The sequence below is a fragment of the Danio aesculapii genome, chromosome 14 (genome assembly GCF_903798145.1).
Source record: "Danio aesculapii chromosome 14, fDanAes4.1, whole genome shotgun sequence".
NCBI lineage: Eukaryota > Metazoa > Chordata > Actinopteri > Cypriniformes > Danionidae > Danio > Danio aesculapii.
Window position 1 is genome coordinate 36,281,126 of NC_079448.1, and position 24,030 is coordinate 36,305,155.

The 24,030-nt window shown below is 36.9% G+C and overlaps 1 protein-coding gene across 3 annotated transcripts in view; it reads right to left on the bottom strand.

Moving 5' to 3' along the window:
* Positions 1–24,030, bottom strand: part of gria1a (glutamate receptor, ionotropic, AMPA 1a) — a 146,162-nt gene that overhangs the window by 49,887 nt on the left and 72,245 nt on the right. For all 3 annotated transcript variants that reach the window (XM_056472346.1, XM_056472343.1, XM_056472345.1), the window contains exons 6-11: positions 18,645–18,803; positions 18,058–18,225; positions 14,925–15,029; positions 14,581–14,691; positions 5,761–5,967; positions 4,515–4,948 (exon numbers count right to left, since the gene is read on the bottom strand). In XM_056472346.1, the coding sequence (XP_056328321.1) occupies positions 4,515–4,948; positions 5,761–5,967; positions 14,581–14,691; positions 14,925–15,029; positions 18,058–18,225; positions 18,645–18,803 (1,184 nt within the window). The remainder of the gene's footprint in view (positions 1–4,514; positions 4,949–5,760; positions 5,968–14,580; positions 14,692–14,924; positions 15,030–18,057; positions 18,226–18,644; positions 18,804–24,030) is intronic.

Genomic DNA, 24,030 nt, shown 5'->3' on the forward strand with positions numbered 1-24,030 from the left:
GAGGGCCAGTAAATTTTGGGGTAATTATCATTTTTTTAGGGTAAACTGCTCCTTTAAGCAACACAATTAACCTGTGCAAACTGAAAATTAATTAGAAAATTAATAACTGTAATCCAAACAATCAGTCTAAATTCATTTAAAAAAAGTTACATACAAATATTTCTCTTTCTTTCTATTTTTCTCTCTCTCATAGAAATATGGTGTTATTGTCAAGTACTACACAATTATAATTACAGCACTCTTGGTGCATACGATGCATGCTGGCATTTAGGTGTGCAGGTGTGCTGAACACAAAACCCATACTAATAAATATGAGAGATGGTACCTGTGAAAGTGAACTCATCTTGCCCAATCTCAGAAACTCGATGGCTCCTTGCCAGCAAACCCATTTGTAATAATGCTTAGGGTAGTAATTGTCTCCTCCAAAATATGAAGGGTACAGTTATTGCTTTTTTGATTATCCATAACATCAGGTATGAGCTCCCTTCCAAATGACAATAAGTTCTTTGCTTTCTACTGTGTGAACAAGCCAATCACCTAATATACTATGGCAGGGCTGTAACAGAAGCTCATTCGTTTCAGATGGCCAGCAGCAATTCTGCACATCAAGCACAGCTTTTTCCAGCAGTTTGACATCAGCATATTGCTAAGCTCACAGTGATATACATATAAATCAAAAGTAAACTAGTTCATATTCTACTACACAAAAATATTCCAATCAACAGTTTTCAAGCAACTGAAATAAAGCAAATGAAAATGAAAAATTTATTTCGCTCTTTCTTCTAACACTGTCCACAAGTGAGGTTGTTGCGATCCTGAAACATGCAATAATATCCTATAGGAGACATAATCAACGCTGCATAAAACAGAAACAGACATTTTTGTTTGTGTTTTCTTTTCTACTGTGATATACATCCAAGTAAAACTGTTCCTCATAAAGTAGGGCAGGACTTCATTTGGTCCATTGGGAATTTATTGGAACACTATGTTTGAAAGTAAGAAAATAAGCTTCATTTTGTTAACAATATAAGTTAAGATAAACTTACATTACACAACACACAATACTTCCAAAATCATAGATTACTATTAGTTAATGTTTAAATAAAAAGATTCAAATTATCGGTTAACATTAATAACGCTGTATTTTATTCACTAACTTTAACAATGAAGATTATTAAAGATTGGCAATTAGCCTACCACTCATATTAAGATCTATTTAATGCATTATTCAATGTAAATGAATGGGAGACTACTATAAAAACAATAGGGCTTCAGGTTAATAACTATCTGCCAGTTTGAATTTAGTGGAGATGACCTTAGATGTTTTATGCAATATCAATCCAACATTATTCTGTTTTCTTTCCACAAAAGGAAGTAAGGCACATTTATTGAACTGATAGTAAATACTGTACCTATGCAAATACAGTTGAAGTCAGAATTATTAGCCCCCCTTTGACTTTTTTTTTCTTTTTTAAATATTTCCCAAATTATGTTTAACAGAGCAAGGAAATTTTCACAGTATGTCTGATAATATTTTTTCTTTTGAAGAAAGTCTTGTTTGTTTTATTTCAGCTAGAATAAAAGCAGTTTTTGAATTCTTAAAATCTATATTAAGGTTAAAATTATTAGCCCCTTTAAGCGATTTTTTTTCTCTCGATAGTCTACAGAACAAACCATCATTTGGAGAGTCTGTAGTCATAACTTGGATAAAGTTGCTCAATTTATATGTTTTATTACTATATCTAATAATATATAAAGCTACAGCGCTGTGATATGTGATATAAATACGATGTGTATGTGTGTGTGAGTGTGGGCGCCCACATATTTTTATTCTATCCTTATCTATTTAAAAGAGACTCACAGATCAGGCAGACATTTAATTAACCACAGAACCAGCAATCTAAGATATCCACCTGGAATGGTAGCTTTAAGCATCAAACGTGTTGCTCGCAGGTGTGAATGTTGTCCAGAGCCTGAACTCAGCCGTTGACATTTCCTTCCCCGAGACATACTGTACTATCCCTCCCGGTGCCCTTAAAACCCACAGCCATTGACCTCATGTTGTCGGCTTCACCCCCTATTAATTAGGTTTTTAATTGGTGACCTTTGAGAGTCCAGCAAATGTGCAGAGAGAGAGAGAGAGAGAGAGAGAAAGAGAGACACTTCATCTCTGGCCCTGCATACCAGCAGCTCAGAGTGGAGCTTTCACAGCACTTTAATCTGCTTTTTTAAAGAGCTGCCGTCTTCCTCTCATTAGACACTGTGGCATTAGACTCGCTGTGTCCGGTCCAAGTGGATGAGGAGCCCTATTAGATCTTCAAAAAACCCTGCCATGTACCAAAAACCAGCAGCGCAAACGAGAAATTACTAAACTACAAGGACAATTCAGTAATCTGCCAAAAGCAACACAACAGCGGTCCCGCTGAGAAATCACTAGGCTCCAGACATTTAAGAAAGAGCTGAACATCTTCAGCAAGGGAATCTATGATTGGCTTAAACCACTGTTACATTCAAAAGTCACATCGAAACAAATAATGAAATGCAACCAACCATATAATAGCATAGCAGAGTTAGCATTGCAAAATAAACAGCTTATCAACTATTAATTGGATATTGTTTTCTCTGCACCATTTAAAATAATGGGTCTTCCAGTGTGTTTTCAGGGAAAAGGAATAGAAAAACAATTTTGGTTTAAAAAGAACCATCATTTCTTAGTGTCAAGAGTATTGCTTTGAACTTTTTTTTTTTTAATTAAGGACCATTCTGTCTAATGAAATGTTTACATGAATGTAAATATTCTCTTTATCAAAATATTAAAAGCCAATATATATCCTCTACTTTGAACAGTGTATCTTTTTCTGTTGATATCAAAGGCTACGTGCCCAACCAAACTTTTATTTTGCAGCAAATTCATCTGTAGTGACGCAGTGGCGCAGTAGGTAGTGCTGTCGCCTCACAGCAAGAAGGTCGCGGGTTTGAGCCTCGGCTGGGTCAGTTGGCAATTCTGTGTGGAGTTTGCATGTTCTCCCTGCGTTTGCGTGAGTTTCCTCCGGGTGCCCTATTCTTATGCCCCATTTAATGATACATACGTCTCCAAAACCCGACAGGTGGACAAATCTAAACTTGTTTATATTAAAACAAATATAAATATGCAAATAATAAATAATACTGCTGATAATAATAACATTATACAAATGCAAATGGTTATGAATAAACTGAAAACGCACATTAATCATTTTAGTCCTTTAATTTGTTTGATATGTAAAAGATATTTGTATATTGCTTTACATACTATGTGTATTAAGCAATGTGTAAGCTTTTGGACCCACATAGGTGCATAACTAAAGCACTCTGCGCTGGACTTTAGACCTGCTTTTAGATGGTCAATGGCGCAGTCTATTTCAGTTCCTCAAAATACCAACATGCCAACAATTCACCTTAACACACCTCCTTTCTAGACCAGCACACCCATAAGTCCACAAAGTAGTGCAAATGGAATTGCTATTTAAACAACATGGTGAAAAATGCGAAAATTAGTGTTGTGCTGGTCTGAAAATAGCAACAAATTGTGCAAAACATGTCTTGCGCCTTATTTCACTGGGTGTACTGACCTTATTCTTCAATACGGAAGTGCACACGTTTTTTCGATTGTTTTAGAACTTTCGATTGAATTTCCTATGAGAGAAATGACTAGGAATAATAATCGGCAGAAAACGGTCAATCTATTTGCTTTACAAACAAGTGTTTGCATGACTACACAAAGTAGAATAAATAATAAGAAAATATCAGTTTGCAACATCAAGCAGCAAAATGAGCTGTTTTTAACGTCTAAAAATGAATGGAAGTGAATGAGACTGGAAGTCTTGAGCCAAAATGATTCAAATGGCTGCGCCCGCTCGTCCGCGGAGATTAAGGTGAATAACAGGGCACTTTGTGGGTCTTCTGAACTCATCAAAATGTAGAAATCAATGATAAACCATTTCACACATATCCAATACATACAAATCCTCTCCTGTGGCCTCATAGGATAATAAATTAATTTGCATACTGTTTTTACCCCAATTTATAGAAAGGAAGGATGCCAATTTGGTGACACATTCCAATTGACAGTCGCCACCTATTGCCCTAACAATGTAATCAATATAAATATTGTTTAAAGCAAGAGTGAAATTTAGACAGTTTTCCCAGTACTTCAGTTAACGCTTGTTGTTTCATACTTATCCATAACAGCTCTGTATAAAGTCAAATGCAGATCTGAATAATTGCTGTGACTGCCCTTGTCAAATGTTTAATATGCACTGGCAAATCTGTATTATTACGCAATAACACCCAATTGATTTTTAAATCGAAATTAACTTCATCTTCTTTCAACAATAAATCATGCAGCTCTATCTAGAATACATTGCTGTATGCAATATTTGAAACAACTGCAGTGTTGAGTCTCCACTTGAAATGTAATATAATGCCAAAACACTTTAGGAAGAACTGAATTAAAACACAAACTGGCATCTCACCTGGGGGAAATGTCACAGCCCTGCTGCATGAAAGCTCCCAGTGAGAACCAGAGGCTGTTAAAGATGCCGAACTCGTTGGTTTGCTCCTGACTCTGCTGGTTCTGGTTTTGCTGGTTCTGACCCGGTTGGGCGGATGATGAGGACGGCTGGTTTGGGTTGTCCTCCGCTCCGTCCTCACAGTCATCTGCATGCCACTCATAGGGACTGAAGCGGCTGACCAGGAAAAGCACCACGCTCACGCCGATGTAAGCAAACACAATACACATCCAGATCTCATAGGCCAGAGGGTCCAGAAAGGAGAAGACGCCAGGCTTGGATTTGGTGGGCTTTTTGATCATGATGGAGATGCCGAGGCTCATAAATGGCTTGGAGAAATCAATCACTTCTTCTCTGACTAAGGTGATGGTCAGCGGGGCCACAGCTACATCAGCTTTCTGCAGGGACATGTGATGTTATTGCAATAAATACTTAATTGTTAGTCAATGAAATTACACATGAACCAGGAAATCTGGGACCATTCTTGGGTCAATTTCTTCATTGGGAGATTTTTCTTAATCTAAATGCATTTCCAGGAAGGTTTTTTTTTCAAACTCTGTTATTATAATATATATATATTCATGTTCATTTATAAACATTATAATAATGTACTAAAACATAATAGCATATCAAAACATAACATGTTAGCATCCAGCAAGAATGTTAAAACCTTTTGCTAACATACTAAAACATGCTAGCATTGTGTCAAAACAGATTAGTAAATAAAGCATGCCACCAAAGTTTTAAAATGTGCTAGCAACCTTTCTAGAACATGCTAGTGAGCTAATACATGTCAATAACATACTGAAACATACAAGCAAAGGGCTTCCAAAGTGTTAAAATGTGCTAGGAACTTTTTTAAAACACGCTAGTGTGCTCATACATGTCAGTAACATACTGAAACATGCGAACAAAGGGGTTTCAAAATGTTCAAATGTGCTAGTAACCTTTTTAAAACATGCTAGCGTGCTAAAACATGTTAGTAGCATATTGAAACATGCTAACAAAATGCTTTAACATGCCTAAAGCAACTATAAATAAACACTTGTTACCTAAAAATTCTTAAAAAGGTCTGGTTTAGCCTTCTCAAGCCAACATTACAGTTTGTCTTAAACATTGTGTGTAAAATTTACTGTGGCATTCATCCTGACCAATCTGATATTTTGTTGGGATATAACAAATGTAGTGAGAAAGTAAACACATCACTTACACCATAGACAAGCTCTCCTACCATCCCATTCCACATCATGGTCTCTGCATCTCTGGCTCCATATTTCCCATCAGCCACTATCTTGAGTATGTAGTGGTATCCCACGTGTTTGGCGATCTCTGCTGCCAGTTCCACACAATAACCTTCATACTTATCGTTTCCTGTGAAATGTTCGTGGTTCTTCTTCAGCATGACATATGGAGATTCCTAGTCAGCACACAATGGCAGAAAGCAATATATATTGAATGACATATATTTACTGTATGTTTGTTTACAGACCTATTGGGGATTCAAACATAAAAATGGAATGAATAACATTTATTTTCAATGCAAATCCATTGGTATTCAATTGGAAGTTCTGATATGTCATTTTACTTATGAGTGAATGACAACACCCCATTTTGGTGCCTACATCAAATTAAATTTACAAAATTAATTTTATTTACTTGTTGAAATTCATATTAAGTGTATACTTTAATGTTTAAAATAACTTTTGTAAACATAAATTGTCAAAATAAAGGAGAAAAAAAGATCCATCGTGACTCAAATTAACATATTAATGTAAATTTTAGACACATAAGAGAAACATACTGTATTTGTTTTGACCTGTATACCTACAAGTGATTATGATAAATTATAATTATGTAAAATTATATATTTTAAATGATTAAAAACATTTTCACAAATATCTAAAATGCTTAGTTTGAATGACAGAGGCAAAACAGTATGATTTCAAATGACAATTAATCATTTTTGATAAGGACTGCAATGTTATTCTTGGAGTGTTTTAAGATGTCAACAAAGGAGTCTTGTTCTAAATATATCTTACATGCTTTGTATGTAAACTTCTCTTACAATAAATTTGGTAACACTTTAGTAATTTTCATAATTAACTAGTGTTTTGTTACCTGATTTTTGTTAAGATATTGGTTGCTTATTTGTACTTATAAAGTGCATACTTGGCATGATCTTATTCTACACCACTAATATTACCTAAAGCTTAAATCCGGCAACACTTTATCTTGATGGCCCATTTGAGTATCAGTAGACTGTCTGCTTAATATCTGTTGATACTGCTGATTAACAGACATTTAATTGACTATAAGAAACTTTGCAAGTACATGTCGACTTACACTAACCCCAACTGCAACCTAACAGTCTACTTATAATATAACGAAAGTAAGTTGGCAAGTAGATGCAATGTAACTTAAATTCAACAAACAGACCATCAAAAAAAAAAGTGTGACCCTAAATCCTACTGTCACTCTTAATAACTATTAATAGGCAGCAAATTAGATGTAGTTAATTGAGGCAAAAGTCACAGTTAATGGTTTGTTCATAGCGAGACTTGTACCTTAAAACAAAGTGCGTACCCTTACATTTTAACTGTGTTTTAACTTCTGATTATCACTGTATAACACTATGATAGTCATTACTGATGCTTTACAATACTAATTTCTGAAATAGACACCCCATTGATTATTATATGAGCAGTTTTCATTTAATTCAGCAGACTCGCTGTAAGCATTATGGCAACCACTGTGGCATACAAGCCACAGTGAGAACCACAGTAGGCAACAGTTGACAAAGCACACAAGAGAGTGGTTTGTTACTTAGAACTCTGTGATTTTGACAGGTTTATTTTCAGATGCCTTTTCTTGAGAATCCAAGACGGACCTGGCAATCAGTCGTGTAGAAAGTGTAGGGTGATTCTATTTGTGGAAGGTCTGTAATATGAGTTAGCAGTTCAATTGTGATATTTCAGAAAGATTGGAAGAGATTACAGCACAAACTGCACCTGAGGCCCTGCTGACAGCTCACTCAGTAACAGGACTTTTCTAAGGAGCTCACAATGAAAAAAATCACATGAGAGAATAAGGAGGAGAAATAGAAAAATAGCGTAAGGTGACGTAAAGCGAAGTAATGAAAAGAACCTGTTGATGTGTCGTTTGAAACTGAACTCATGGTCAAACAGCTTCTCAAGAAAACAAGCCAGAGTTTGATGTTTGTGTTTTCCACGTGGTGCACAACTCTGACTAAGCTGAATAATTCAGTAGCACAAAATATTAAATAGATAAAGTTATGGGTACAATAAAAAATGTGTTTTTCTTTAATAAAGGAATGTAAGAAGATCATTTCAAACAGTTATCAGAATTCAAAACTTTAAGTCCGGAGACAAAAAGATAAAGTAAGTGACCACTGTTCCCTGGATTTACCATTAGCCCTTAAATAAAAAAGCAAACAAACAAATAAAATAAACAACGCACATATACACATTTCACATAAATACATACTGTATATGCATCTTGTTTTTTTTAATCCCACTATTACGGCAGCCGATTAGAATGTCATCACTCGATTGAATAGGCATTATCAGTGGTTATCAGCTGATCGATATGGGCCAGTAGGGGCCTTCTGTGCCTACTGGTATGCTCAGAAGGCTGTTGTCATCCATCCACATGGTTAATCAGCTATAGATTATATACAAACATACGGCTGTGACCGGAAGTTAACGAGAATTATTTATATTATTTATAAAATTTCCTGTTAATTGTATTTTATTAACATCTACCCCTACTCTAAACCGAATCGTCACAGTAATGTAAAAACATACCTGTATCTGGAGTTTTCTATATTAGTATAGCTGATTAACCACGAGAATTATTTATATTATTTATTAAATTTCCTTTAATTGTATTTTATTAATGTCTACCCTAAACCAAAGCGTCACAGTAATGCAAAAACAGATCTGGATCTGGAGTCTTCTCTATTAGCCATGTGGATGGATGATAACAACCTTCTGAGCCTACCATTAAGTCCCTACTGGTCCGTATCTATCTGCTGATAACCACTGATAATGCTTATTTAATTGTGTGATAACATTTGAAATAGGTCTGAAATCATTTAATATTATATATTGACCCATTGTAATGTTGTGTAAATAAATGCTCTAGCATTTTTATTTAATACAAATTTGGAATGAAATTTCATGCTTAAAAAGAAAAAAAGAAAAAAACTTTTTTTATAATTTAAATAATTATACTGTAGCACAGTCCCTGTTTTTCCACCCTCAAATGTAAGAACCCAGGCTTATTCTGAAAATGTACTGCTATATTTATTTATGGAGAGCACCAATTACGTCCCAGGAGGTATGATTTTTTGCAGTTTTGTTTTCGCAAATCCGATTGACCTGCCCACCCACCTCTCTAAACCCAACTGACAGTTTTAAAAAGCAATCCAGAAAAGAAAAGCCTCACCTGATTTTTACCATATTTTTTTTTAGATTTTATCACATTCTCACTCTATTATTTACTTGTTTATTTTCTGTATTGGCATCTGCTACCCACTCTCTGAAACCGTTCTTTGCCATACTCGAAACCCGTCGTCATGGTCAACTGCTTCCCAAGTCTCAAGTCCTCCGACGTTCATGACAAGCCACTGGACAAACTGTTTACAGCAGGAAAGCCATCAATGCACAGGAACAGCATCATACTGCCACATAGCGTCCATTTTAAAGACAAAATGCAGCCATACATACTTCTGGCTACATAATTCGCAATCTCCAGAAAAGTGTACAGGGCTACGTTTTCAGAATGAGTCTATGTTGAATGTTATAAATATGATGTAAAATGCTGTTATTATGCATCATAAGCTGGTATAAAAGAATGAGCATACACAGTTTTCACAAAATCATGTTTTTGCGATTAACATAAAGATGACATTTTCAAAACATGCTCTTTGAAATACATTTTCAGTCATGGTGATGTTGTGTAAATGAACATCCATGAGGCAAAAAATAAAAGTTTTTCCAGTTTTGTTGAAACGGTAGCATGAAAATGCCCCCTTAATCTCCAACAGGGACGCTTCCACTGTCAAGGCTCGCAAACCTCAAAGCCTCACCAACTGCCTGATTACTGCGTCATATCTGCAAATGCTTCAGCACGACAAAACTTTTGAACCCAGCTGTGCTGCAGTACATCTAAACAGACCTGAACAGTGGCACCGCATTTCCTTCTAATATAAACCTCTGAGATGGCCTACACGCTGTCTTTCAGAGAAACAGATCATTCTTTGGAGCACCCGTGGTGATGTGACTATTCCAAGCCGCTCTGATAAACAGTCTCTGTAGGACAACCAGCATAGCTCAGACTATTTCCTGCAATCCATCCCACTCCCTTGTGAGCGCTTAGCCCCTAACCCACACCGATGATCCATTACTGCTTTTTTTCCACATCAACTATTCCCCCCACGTTCTTCCATCGGGAGGCCAGTCCACTCACTCTGCCCTTTCTCTGGCTGGGCTAGTGATGGGCAGCCCACATATGAAAGGTTAATAAATGCCCTCTGAAGCCTAACTTGCGACAGAATCGCTAAAACGCAGGCTAAGCCCAACAATCTCTGCCCAGCAAGGATAAAGAAAAGGAAAATTAATCTTTTGTCCACTGCTGGCAATTCAATCCAAGGTTCCCCTTTATGTTTAAGATGAAAACACTGTGGCTGGAGGAGCAATAATGTCTCATTTACAGACTGAGGACAGAAAAGCCTTCATGCTTTTATCTGTACAGAGCAGCATTACGGTCATACTGAAGGATAAAAGCATGAAGGGGATACATCAAGTATTCTAAAATGGGTAGGCCATGTCTGAATCAAACGGCAACGTCCCACTTTCCCTCATGAAGCTAATATGGAAGTTACTGAAACTGCAATTCATCGAAATTCTGTAGGTCTGGATCCAAAAAAGAGCACATTTGTAATGACTCCAATGTTAAATGGGCAACTTTACAGCAAAAAAAAGAGGTGTTTACATCGTGGTATAAAAAATGAGGGCGGTGAATTTTTTTTATTACTCATCTGTTTCATTTATATTAAGTGTGCATAATTAAGGGTCTGGCCACTTGAAGGACAGCTAGGTCTTGCTGGTCACCATCACATCACCTCAGCTGATTCCAGCTGATTAGCTGCTGAACTCTGCATTGATATCGTATTTTTGTTTTATTTTATGTGACTTTACACAGTGAATTGCCTTTTGGAATTATTTCTTATAACTATCAGATAATATGCCATGTTGTGCACTTAATTGTGCTCACAAACCATTCAAGTGGCTTCCATTTCCCATATCTATACCATATCTATAAATCTTATATACCATATCTATAAATTTATTTGTTTTATTTAAGATTATTTATAATTTATAATTTTCTATAGAATTTGAATGCACTCCAGAATCTGACGGATTGATTAGCTGTAGGCTTTTGAACAGTCATCTGAAACGTTATCATACAGTGTTATGCCTGGATTTCATAAATAGCTTTACATTTACTAACACAGACTATATTTGAAATATTTGGCAGTAATTAGCATTTCCCTCCTGTACAAAGACATCTTAAGAACAATGCTGAGTGGCTCAATGTATTACAACAGTGTTTTTAAAAGACTAAACACTTTACTGATATAGTATACAACCAAGCACATGTGGTCAGAACACAAATGAATCACAGGTAATGAAGTATTAAGCGTTTCTCCCACAGAATAGCCTGTCTAAGCAAAATGCTATCAGGCATCTGTAGGTTACCCCTGGTCAGCACGATGACGCGTGAACAAAATGGCGATGGTTGGCCATGCCCACTTGTAGCTTCATTTGTGCTCCTCAGAAACCTATGGGACACGTCACGGATACTAAGTCCATATTTTTTAGTCTATGGTGTGAATTCCTTTATTCCTATATTCCTATATTTTCTTCTGACCAATGTTGAGGACAAAGCAGCTCATACTTTAAAGTAGTTACACTACAAGCAAGCTACACTGAATTATGAACTGTTTGAACAAATTGATACAGAGTCTGAAATGTCATAATGTTAATGGAAAGCCAAAGGACACAACACTTTCATTGTTACCTTAAGTGTCCATCACTGCTATCCAGCACGGTTTAAATCATACCCATCTGACACCTAACAATTTGTACCAGTAAACAAGTTCATTAAAGGAGCACTGGAAGGCTCCGTACTAGAACTTTTCACATTACACTGTAAGTAATGCCCCTATGAGACATCATTAAAATATGTTAGTTGAGTAAGTATTTACTGTTACTCTGAGAAGACCCAAATCTATATTTTCCTGTGGCCTAACAATATGTATCATTTCACAAATCTCACAGAACACATATTAAAAAACTGGATGACTAGTAACTTGCTACTAATAAATTCAGAAACAAACAAAAAAACTGAAGTTTGGAAGACCCAAAAAAAAAAATACTGCCCTATGCTTGACAGATGCTTTGTCGAAGAACTCTGTGTTGTTCAATATTAATTTAGAGGCTACATCTATAATGTTTGTAAAACTGTCTTTTTTCATTTAATATCTCTAAACTATGACATATGCTCTTAATGACTTCTAGACACATATTTTAGCAACAGCATACACATAAAATTCACAATCTGAAAATCCAAACCCCATAAGGGAGTGCTAAACTGCATTAATTAGGGAATCTGGAACTGGGAACAATTCCCAAAACAACATGGCCTCTATGCATATGTTAGTCTGTCTGTCTCTCTCTTCTTCTGAGGTTAACGCAGCCACTTGGAACCATTCCATATCCAGCCCAGATGGTAGACCTGCACTGAGGATGAGCTCTCCGTGGTCAGAAAAGACACTGATTAGACAAGGTCTAAGGACTGATCCTCTGCAAAAACTTCAGTGACGAGACAAATCCTCTACACAGTTCCCCATGGCCGGTTTCAATGCATCACATCTGGGAACAGTTGGGACCTCAAGCTCTACCAAGAATGACACCCATCACACTATTATGATAGTCCACTATTGCTGGCTAAATTCGTTGTTCAGTTGTTGGCCAAAGGAGAACTAATTTCTGAGTCAGCTGTGACCAGAAAGAGTTTGGGTTTCTTTCAACAGTCACCTTTTGGCATGGGGTCCTAGTGAATCACATAATTTAAAATTTCACATTGAACTGTACTGGATTATCATAAAACTGACTTTATAACACTTATGATGTCAGGATGTGAAGAAACAACAAGAGTATATACACTACTCACAAAAGGGATATTGTGAGGGACTTAATGGATGTCATACATATGGTGTTTGTTTCACTTCAGACATTTTTGGCATTGGGAGCCAATTGTATTAGGGTGAGACACATCTCATTTTGTGACAATACCAAGACAACCCTTTATAATGTGGCATCAATTTCAACATTCTGTGGGTATAAAAAGTATTGCATTGTCAAAGTATTGTCAGTATGTCATTAAAGTTCATCATTCAAATAGCCATGAATACACAATGTCACTTAACGGACGTGCAGCATCACCCGGCCATGGCGCACCTTTGGGTCGGTGGCAGGCAGTCAGCCAGATGTTGCTTGTGTCTCAAAGTGTCATCAGCAGACTTGCATTAAGACACAGAACTACTGGCAGAGTTCATGACAAACCCAGGAGTGTAGCCCCATGAGTGACAGACTGCAACGATGACCAGTACCTAAGGACCTGTGTACTCAGACATTGCCACACAGTTGCAGGTCCGTTTACGAGATGTGAGGAGTACTAGGGTTTCCTGACAAACCATTCGCAACCAACCCCATGCTTTGACTTGAATGCCAGACGAAAGTTGCAGGTGACTCCACTGACACCAAGCCACTGTCGTGAACATTTGCTGTGGGCACAAAACCATGTGACCTATGGTCTACCGTCCTATTCTTTGATAAGTGTCACCTTGCACAAAAATAATGGTGGTCAATGTTGCTGGAGAAGGCCACATGGGCGAGATGCTGAGGTCAACATGACCCTCAAAATTTGCTTTGGTGGAGGAGGTGCAACAGTCTGGGTTGGTATCACCAGTCAGCGCAAAACAGATTTGGTTATTGTTGATGGCTTAGTCATTGCACGTTCTTACCTCAGAGACATTATAGAACCCATTATCAACCCCCATTTCCGCCAGCAAACCCCCAACTTTCTGTTCAAGGATGATAATGCTGAAGCACATTGTGGCAGAATAGTCACAGCTCGACTTCAGGAAGTTGGAGTGCGTCATATGGTATGGCCATCAATGTCCCCTGACCTGAACCCCATAGAGCACGTCTGGGACCAGTTGAAGCAGAGACTGGATGATCGTACCTCACCCCCAAGTGACTTGGCAAAACCGAGTGTAGCACTCGTGGAAGAGTGGACCACATTGCCTCAGAACAACATCCTGAGGCTAGTGAGGAGCATGAGACGTTGCTGTCATTACGGCAAATGGTGGAAACACCCGCTACTGACATTGTCAATTTTTATTTTTTGGGGCTATCCTTATTATTGTCTTCATTTTTGGGGTAATACGTATTAAAATAATGAAAATGGTGTTTCTTCTCATACATTATTATTAATTTCATTTTTTATTTAAATTCAGAGCAAATAGGAAAAAAGCACTCATGTAAATAACAATATCTCTTATTGTATATAGTGTACAGTATATGGTCACACTAAGCTACAGTTCTCACTATTAACAAACTATTGACTATGAATTTTAGCTCAAAGAACTCTAAATTTGCTGCTTATTAATAGCTATAAGATAGAAGTTGGGTTTGGGTATTAGGGGTGTAAAATGAGATCAAGCGGAATGTCGTTTTTAAGGACTAATAAACCACCAATATCATAATAATAGTCAGGCAATAAACCACTAGTTTATAGTGAGAATTGATCCATTAACTGAAGTGTCACCAAACATCTTAATAATCCTAATTTTGTGAATGGTTGTATAACATTCATTTCCTTTTTGACCTGGGACAAGTTTCAACCAGTAATTCACATAAATGATATAAAGAAGACATACCAGAATAGTGGTAACAATATATGTGCGGTTCTGAAGTCCGTAAGTCTCATTACTTCCCGGGATGTAGGCCGCCGTGCTCACAAATTTCTCATCCTCATTCCAGTAACCCACCTGAGAAAAGATCAAATCAGGGACAGGAACTTGAGCATCATCAGAAACCTTTCTGAGAATTCCCACAGGAGACTATACATAAACTACAGTACTCATTTAGTTGGGCCAAAAGAAGCTGCTGAAACACTGACCATGCTGGAGCTTATAAAGTCTGTGAAGAAATCCATCTGAGAAGTGTGAAACAGTCTGTCATATCTAAAGGCTAATCCCTTTTGTGATATTTAAGTACTTACTTTCTTCGGTCCCGTCGGCCTGAGCTCCATCACACTGATAGAGTAGTTTGTCCTTCGTCCTTTCTCGTTAAACTGAATGTGTCCTGTTAAGCCTTCAATCCGAACCTAGTAAAAAAAAAAAAACACCCAGAAGATGTCTTTATTCAAACATAAGAAATGACAGAGGTCCTTCTTTCGTTACTTTGTTCCTCAAGTATTTCTCTCTAGTACATGTCTCTCAGTGCCTCTTCTGTGTGTACAGTACTGAATGTCTCCCAGGCCGCATGATGGAGTTAATTGACCGAGTTGAACATCAATCTCCACAGCCTCTCAGCAGATGGACCAAATTGCCTCAGTCCAGCACACATCAGACTCTCATCAGACACAGCCATGGGCATCTGTGATACAGAGCCTACCTCCACAAGAAGAATGCTACAAATTGACTTTACGACATCGATTGAACCTCTCCAGGCTTATATTTAGTGATGCACCGATGTTGATTTTTCACAGCTTTGATTGTTGATTTCTTTACAAGCAAATTGGCTGATTCTGATAAGGATTTCTGATTTATTTTTTATATAATTGTAATTAAGTTTTTACAATTTATAATTATTTTAGATTATATACTTTCAAAATATAGAGATAAAACATAATGATTAGTCTTTAGCTCTCCATTTCTGGCTTCTGTTATTGTTCCAGTCACTACAGTGTAGATTGTATGCAAGTCCGAAACATAAAGTTGTAGCTTAATTAAAAATTATATAAATAAAATGATAAATTAATGAAAATTTTAAATAGTATATGTAAGTCTGGTTGGCGATTGTGATTGGTTGTGCATTTAGAGCCCAAACACAACGATTTAGATTTTGGCACATTCCAACTTACATTTAAGTTAAACAAAGAAACATACAAGAAATATGGAGAAATATGAAGAAACTTCTGAAGAAACTGACATTTTATTAGTGGCGGGCAAAGCGAGGCTTCATGAAACACTGAAACAGTCGAAGCAAATGTGTCGAAGCTTCTAAACGTTTTCGAAACCTATCTGTGCAGTGAGATCTAGTGGTCATTTTTATGTATTCCTCTCAACAGCTTCAGAAAAGAAATAGTTACGCAAATTGAGGTATTAAACCCCACGTTGTAGAGTTGAGGTTTCAAGTGATTTAGTGGAGCGATAAGAGTTCCAGACTAGCATGCACAGATACTGTAGAGGGTTCGAATCCAGGGTGATGCTGCTATAGATGTTAGTTTTTAAATGCTCTGTTCTTGTTACGCATTTTGTTTTAACATTGGTCTGACATCCGAATTACTTTGTGAATAAATATTTATATAGTCTTGTTTTGGTCATAAAAAAATTAACATTATTAAAAAAAACATCAAGTCATAATTTCAGAGTATTTGTACAAGTTGGGATTTGAACTTGTGCCATTTGCAGCACAGTTAAGGCTGGCTGATTTGTACTTCTGTGTCAAGCGCATGCGTATGGTCCGGTGCAGCCTTCGCGCGATCACATAGCCCTCACCGTTGCTGACGCTAAACTCTATAAAAATATAACTAAACGTCAAAACAACACTTGCGCAAGCTCTGTGATTGGTCAGCTTGGTACCGGTGACGAGCGTGGGCAGTGCTGAGAGTCGTGGGCCCGATGAAGCGTCTGTTTACAAGTGTGGAATCCCGTGAAGGAGCTCCAGATGGAAAGTTTTGTTTTGTGTTTACCTTTATGATTAAAGATGCTGCTTGTCCGCCGGTTCCCGCCTCTGAATGAGCGAGTTTTAGCTACCTGTAGCGTTCAGAAAAAACTAAATACCCGTAAAGAAACTCGACACAGAGGTACATAAATACCTATGTCAGCTAGCGTTTTGGAAGTATTATTGTAGAGCAACACAAACAGCATGTAGAAGCATAAATGCATGACTACACGCAAGGCAGGCACCGGTGATCACGCCGATCATCCAATGCAGAATTATAAATCAACCTTTACTCTGTGCACAGGTTTTTCTGACCCTGTCAGTCAAACGCAGATTAGCAAGGTCTCATAACGCTTCTGAAATGACCGATGCTTTGAATCGCTTTAGTCATGTGACCTGGTGTTTCGAAACCCTTTAGTCACATGACCTGAGTGTTTTGAATCACCTTAGTCACGTGGCCTGGGTGTTTTAGATCATGCTTCGGTGAAGTGTTTCAAAACACTTGTGCTTCAGGATCGTGACACTGTGTTGAATTGTCAGATTCACGTGAGTCATCCCTACATTTTATAGGCTTCCATTAAAATCAGCATGAACCGAAAGCTTCAACAGTTTTTTTTTTTTCATATTGCAAAGCAGTTCCTAGAGAAACAAAATAACGAATGAGTAAACAGTGGGTTTGGTTTGTTTTTTTCTACTGTGAGCTGATGTAGTATGGATGTAGTATAGAAGGCATATCATTGAAATTTGAAATATGTAAATATTGGAAAAGGGTTTTTGGGAGAGATATTACAACCTAACACACATCTCCTCCTCACCTTTTCTGTTTGTTGCCATAACACAGTCAAAACTGACAGCTGGAGGGGTGTGGTTAAGTATGTTAACCACACCTAATACCTCAGACAGACCTAATCTGAGACTTTAACTAAAAACAAACAGGAAGTGCATTTTCAGATTTCAATTTTAGATTACAAAGGGCAAACAGTATTATTTTTTTCTTAATGACATGCACAGACAAATTGTTCACCACAAAACTAGCAATGTGAGCTAACAAAATCAATATGCTTAGTTTTGCCTTCAGTCAGATTTTGTTTCTACTCAATCTCGCATGCCAAATTCAGTCCTTAATGTTTAATCTTCACACGAGGTGAAGAGACAAACATCTGCTGAAGAAAACCAGGTGTTCTTTGCCTCACATATTTCTTTGTAAATATAACTTGTCATTTGGTGTTATGACCAGCATAAATGTTCATCGCCAAATGGCTTTGTTTATTATCTGCGATGTCACATTCGATTGCAATGGTCTTTTCGCTGAAACACTGTGAACTTTATGAGATAAAATCAAGGTCTAATTTGCTTATTAGGGTTTCATTTTGTGCACTCAGAATATATTAGAACAGGTGTCAGTCTTGCAGATGGCAAAGTTTATTGTTGGTGAGATTAAAAGAATGCCTTTGTCGAGTTGATACCTGTTGAAGCGCTCTCTGAATGTCGATGCCTTGGCCCCAGGGTGCCGGTGGGTTGGCCAGACATTCTCCAGCATTTCCGCGCCGAGATATATCTATCCTCTGCCTGCGGAGGTTCTGGAAAGCTGTGGACATGACTTTGACCCCATCATATGTGAGAGCTCCAGTGTACTGCATGGAGAATACAACAAGAAGGCAGAAACGCATTGAGAAGTACATTATTTATTGTGTGTGGAATACACCATAAATATTAGATTTTATATTTGATAAAATATTAAACGCCAACTAGTAAAGATGCAGACATATTTATATTGCATCACACCAATTAATTCTCATTCATTTGATTAATATAGCATATTCCATAAATATACTGAATGATGACTTTGTAATAGTATTAACTATTAAAGATATATACACATGTACGTATACAAACATAGCATATTTCCTTCATAATTTCTTTCTTAAAAGCATTCTAATAATGTTTATTGCACATTAAATTCTGTGATTGATTATTAACGTAACCCTTATGTTTGTCAGAATCAGTTCTTCACATGGCAAATAGTTTGAATGTAGTCCATTGAGCTTCTCACCTTCAGTCTTCGCTTGGGAACTTTGGCATCTTTATTGTCAAACTCCATCCACTGCTGAACTGTCCTACTGACATTGGGATCTGCGTAATTCACCAGCTGAAAGCCTGTTACATTCGCCTCACCCTTCTTAAACTCCGTCAGGTCAATGTCCAAAAATCCCTACCGACAACAGAGAATATGTTAACATGTTAACATAACATACTGTGATTTCACTTATGCTAAATCATACAGAGGTTCTCCACTGAACATAAGAATACAAATCTCAATGAAATGTCTGTCATAGGCTACACTAAAAAAATGATATTTGCTGCTTGTTCAAACTACTCATTTAAAATGAGCTGAAACAAAACAGTTTTTGATTTTTTTGTGGGCAAAACTTTCAAAACGTTCAATCCACTTAAATTTGTAAAAACCAATAAGCTAACTTCATTCCTTTATTTACATTACAAATTACTACTGGAAAATTGGAAAATTAATCTGATTACTTTACTAATTACTTCATGAGAAAAGTAATCAGATTACTAATTATTTTACTTTGTGGTTACTTTTAAAACATAAAAAATATACCTATAAAAATACAAAATAAACTGCAGCTCTTTCAGTAATTTAACATTTACTCAAAATCTTTATAATGGGTTGATCACAGCAGCTTGACATATTCAAAAGAACTACAGAGTTCATCCAAAACTTAAAATTCTATCAGCATTCACTTGATCCAGTCCAGTTTGTCTTTTTTTTTTTTAAAGAAGATATTTAGAAGAAAAATTTATGCCTGTAACCATTGACATCCATACTATGAAAAAGCACTGCAGTCTTTGGGTGTTCTGTGTTCTGTTTCTGAGGTAATTAGTCTGCCGAAATATGTATATTGCAAAGTATGAAGCCGATCGGTCAGTTCTTGTCACATGACTTGTGGTTTACAACTGAGTGCGCCTGTGAAATGAAAGCATGCACAATATGCGCTCCCAATATATGCGCGCACACAAAAGATATGTGAGTGGCTCTATAAGCAGCTATCGTACGATTTTCTTCACATTCAGAAGACACCTTGACTCCCAGTTCAATTTGGGATGCCGTGTTTCTGGGCGCCGTTGCCTTAGGTGAGTATTGTCATAAAATGCATTCTGTTCAAGTGCTTGAACAAGACAAATCGATTGTGTGAAACCCAGCATTTTTTTACAGTGTAAACTTAAAGGGAAAGCAATCTGTGCTAAAATGCAATGGAAAATCCCCTACGATTGTTAAAACTTCCAACATAAGACCTCGACAGGACATCAAGGGAGTCATTTTCGCATTAATGTTCAGGTGCAGAGAGAGAGCATGAGGCCGAGCCTGTGGAGTGCCGTCAAATGTAATGTAGGGTTTAAAACTATAATAGAAAGAATGGTTGGGTCAATCGCTTAATGAAAAAGGCTAATCCCTTTCATCCACTGAGGCTGGTTATCCAAGAAAGCTCGGTTGTTATCCGATGTGGTGCTGGAAAATGCCAAAGCTTTGAGTAGGAATTTGAAGAAAGAACAGCGGCACATCTTGAGAGTTTGCCGGAGGTCTATCTTTGATCCCACAGGCTCTATTTAGTAATTCAAGGTCTTTCCCCCAAATCCAATCAGCTGAAGTAAGCTGCCCCAGAGCAGCCCACACACACACCGTACCTGAGATCACAATGAACACAATCTAACCAGGGAATGTTTCACTTCTTGTAGTTTTATGTTTAGTTCCATAAGCTCACATAATTGTTATAGGACTATCAGAAAAAACCTGAAATTGTTTGGCTGGATTTACTGCATAGCAATTGCTGAACAACTTGATCTTGTTACTTGATGGTGGATTTGGTGAATAAGATTTTGAAAACAATAGGTTTAAGAATGTGTGTATTTGAGGCATTTATTGATACTAGGAAAACGTGACATGACATTGACCATAATTGCAAATTCATCTCAAATCAAACTGTTGCTCAAGAGTAATAAAATGTTTTATTTATATATTTCATAATTATTATTAAAAGATCAACAATATTTTATACTACTGAAGCAGTTAAACAGAGTTTGATGTTAATAAAGGTCCAAATATGTAAAAATGACTGTCAAAACGTTGCATTTAATGTCTGATTATATTTCTCAGTTTTATATATGTAACCCTTATAGCTGGTATACTCTCCCCAAATGTCTGTGTGTATTTGATGAGATGAATGAGGAGGACATCAAGACCATGGTTAAGTCAAGCAGAGCATCTATTGAGCTCCATTCCCCAATTAGTCACTCTCACAGGATAAAATAAATTACAAAATGTAATTTTCAGTAAAGTACATTATAAAACAAACAATTACACCCAATAGTGAGGGTGAGGCTGCAGCTAACATAGTAAGCTCTAATCGAGATGATAATCTACAATATATGATAGACAAATAAAAAATTGTATAGTCTATATTCAGAATATAAAGAAACAAACCATAAAATACACAACTAACTATATTCTATGACAACATTGTTCTTTAAATAACATTAATGGCTAATAACATAGACAAATTAACCAGATTTCACGAAAGCAGCAATAACCTTCACCGTTTTACTGTTTACAGCCCACAAACAATTTAATCTGCTCGTTAAATCTGACGTCACATGTTAGATACTGGGTCCAAACGCCAAAAGCAGGCAACTAATGGAACTAAAGCTGGGTACTGAAAGTATTCAGACTCGTGACTGTTCTTGAATGGCCAAGCCAGAGCTCTGACTTAATCCCACCTGAGCATTTCTGGAGAGACCTAAAAATGGCTGTCCACCAACATTTACCATTCAACCTGACAGAACTGGAGATGATCTGCAAGGACGAATGGCAGAGGATCCCCAAATCCAGGTGAAAAACTTGTGTCTTTCCCAAAAAGACTTATGGCTGCATTGGATCAAAAGGGTGCTTCTATTAAATACTGAGGGTATAAAGGGTCTGAATGCCTAGGACAATGTGATATTTCAGTTTTTCTTTTTTAATAAATTTGCAAAAAATGTCAACAATTCTGTCTTTTTCTGTCAATATGGGGTACTGTGTGTACATTAATGAGGGGGGAAAAAGAACTTAAACGTTTTCAGCAAATGGCTGCAATATAACAAAGAGTGAAAAATTTAAGGGGGTCTGAATAATTAACGTACCCACTCTATATGCTCTCATTGTGCTGTTATACTACTGAATATCATTATTGCAATGCTAACTTCCATGCCTAGGTTAGGATAATCAGTCTCTTTATAAAGATATTGGTGGCTTTAATGTGTGGTATGACAAAACCAGTGGTGTTTCTAGCTTAAATATATCTGTATCTGCATGTTTTTTTTTTTTTTTGCACCGTCTTCCTGTGCCGCCTCCAGCAACATGCGGCCCTGGGCGATCGCCCATATTGCCCATGCCTAAATCCGCCACTGGACAAAACAGAATTCACAAACACTAAACATACAGTCTCCCAATTGTGCACTATAAGGCTTGTTTACGTTTGACTCAGCACTGAATATGTTGTAATGTGTTTGTATCTGACTCAACTTTGAGTGTAATAGTCTTTGTCAGGCTGTAAGTGCGCTGATCTTTGATTTTTTTTCATGTCCCCTAACACGTTTGATCCCTCAGGAGCGTGTCCCTGCGTTCCCTGTGAACATCTGCTCCATCGGGCAGCGAACAAGATTCACTGCGCTGCTGACATGACCCCACGCTAGTGTCTTACCTCAGTTGCCCTCACACACACAAACTCGAGGGAGTTTTCGTCCTTTTGTTACTTGTCAGAAGCCTCAGAAGCGTGTGGGTGTACATTACGCTAGGCAGAGTAGTGTTTTATTTTTTTCATGGTGTCAGACTGTATGATAGAAATCTTAAGACATTTGTCGCATTTGACAGTGTCGACAGGGCAATCAATCATATCCTGTACTGACATCCTCGTTGACAGGACAAAAATGAAATGGCGCCATAGGCATGTCCCATATGCCAATGTTGACCCAAATCAGCGGCTTGTTCATTTAAATTCAGAGGGAGGGGCTGTCAACCTAAATATTATGGTGCCAACAACAATGAAAATATCTATCTATCTATCTATCTATCTATCTATCTATCTATCTATCTATCTATCTATCTATCTATCTATCTATCTATCTATCTATCTATCTATCTATCTATCTATCTATCTATCTATCTATCTATCTATCTATCTATCTATCTATCTGTCTGTCTATCTATCTATCTATCTATCTATCTATCTATCTATCTATCTATCTATCTATCTATCTATCTATGACCCCTTATGGGTAGTGTTTTATTTAAATGTGTTTTCCTGTTTTGTTTTGTTTTTTTCTAGGATGTTCGGCTTTCCCTTAAATTGGTGCTTCTGGATGCGGGAAGATTGCTGATGATCACTCAACATTTTTCTAAAATGTAGGGAAGTTTCATTTTATTATTATTATTTGTTTTGGTTTAAATGGGCTTTGTTTTTTATTTAAGATTTATAAGAAAAGTTAAGGATAGAGATTGTTTTGATCTCTTCTTTCCGTTTGACTTCTTTTGGCTTATACACTGGTTAAATTATTTTTATTTATTTTGGAATTTGCTCTTATGTTAACTATTGTTGTTTTAAATGTTATATGTTATGTTAGACATTTAGTTTACGTATGGGTTATTTTGATACCTGTTTGCACTTATTTTTTTCAATAATTTTTGTAACCTTTAAATAAATCTTTTTGCATTTTTTTATTCAATTTAGTTTGGTTCCCTTCATTTGTTGCGTGCTTGAGCTGGCACGTAACACAATGCTTTTGAAGACAATGAAGATATGCTTTTGCAACAATGAAGAGAAACATTTTTCCATCTATCCATTCATCAATCCATCGATCTATCTGGCTATCTATCTGACTATCCGTCCATCCGTCCGTCCATCCATCCATCCATCCATCCATCCATCCATCCATCCATCCATCCATCCATCCATCCATCCATCCATCCATCTAATGATTCACAGGTATTTTTTTGCTATGCTTTTAAATTGCATGTGCCACATCACTGGTTAAAACAGCAGATTCCTGTGAATTTTAACCTTGTTGGGAACATTTTGGCAAATGTTAAATGAACTAATCATTAAACTGATAACAGTTTTCTAGTGGTTTTTGAATATTGCAATACACACCTCAGGTTTTTAGTGACTAAGTGTCATTTACCACCCTCCCCATCATGTATTTATCAAAGTTAGACATTAACCTTCTGAGTATTCCTTGATCTATTCAATAACAATAAATAACTGTAAAAAATCTAACATTGTCTTCATGTTGATCTTTTGTAAATGTATAGGATCGCCTCTTATATGTAGCACTTATTCCCTCTCCTTTGGCTTATTCCGTTCTTTATTAGGGGCCACCACAGCAGA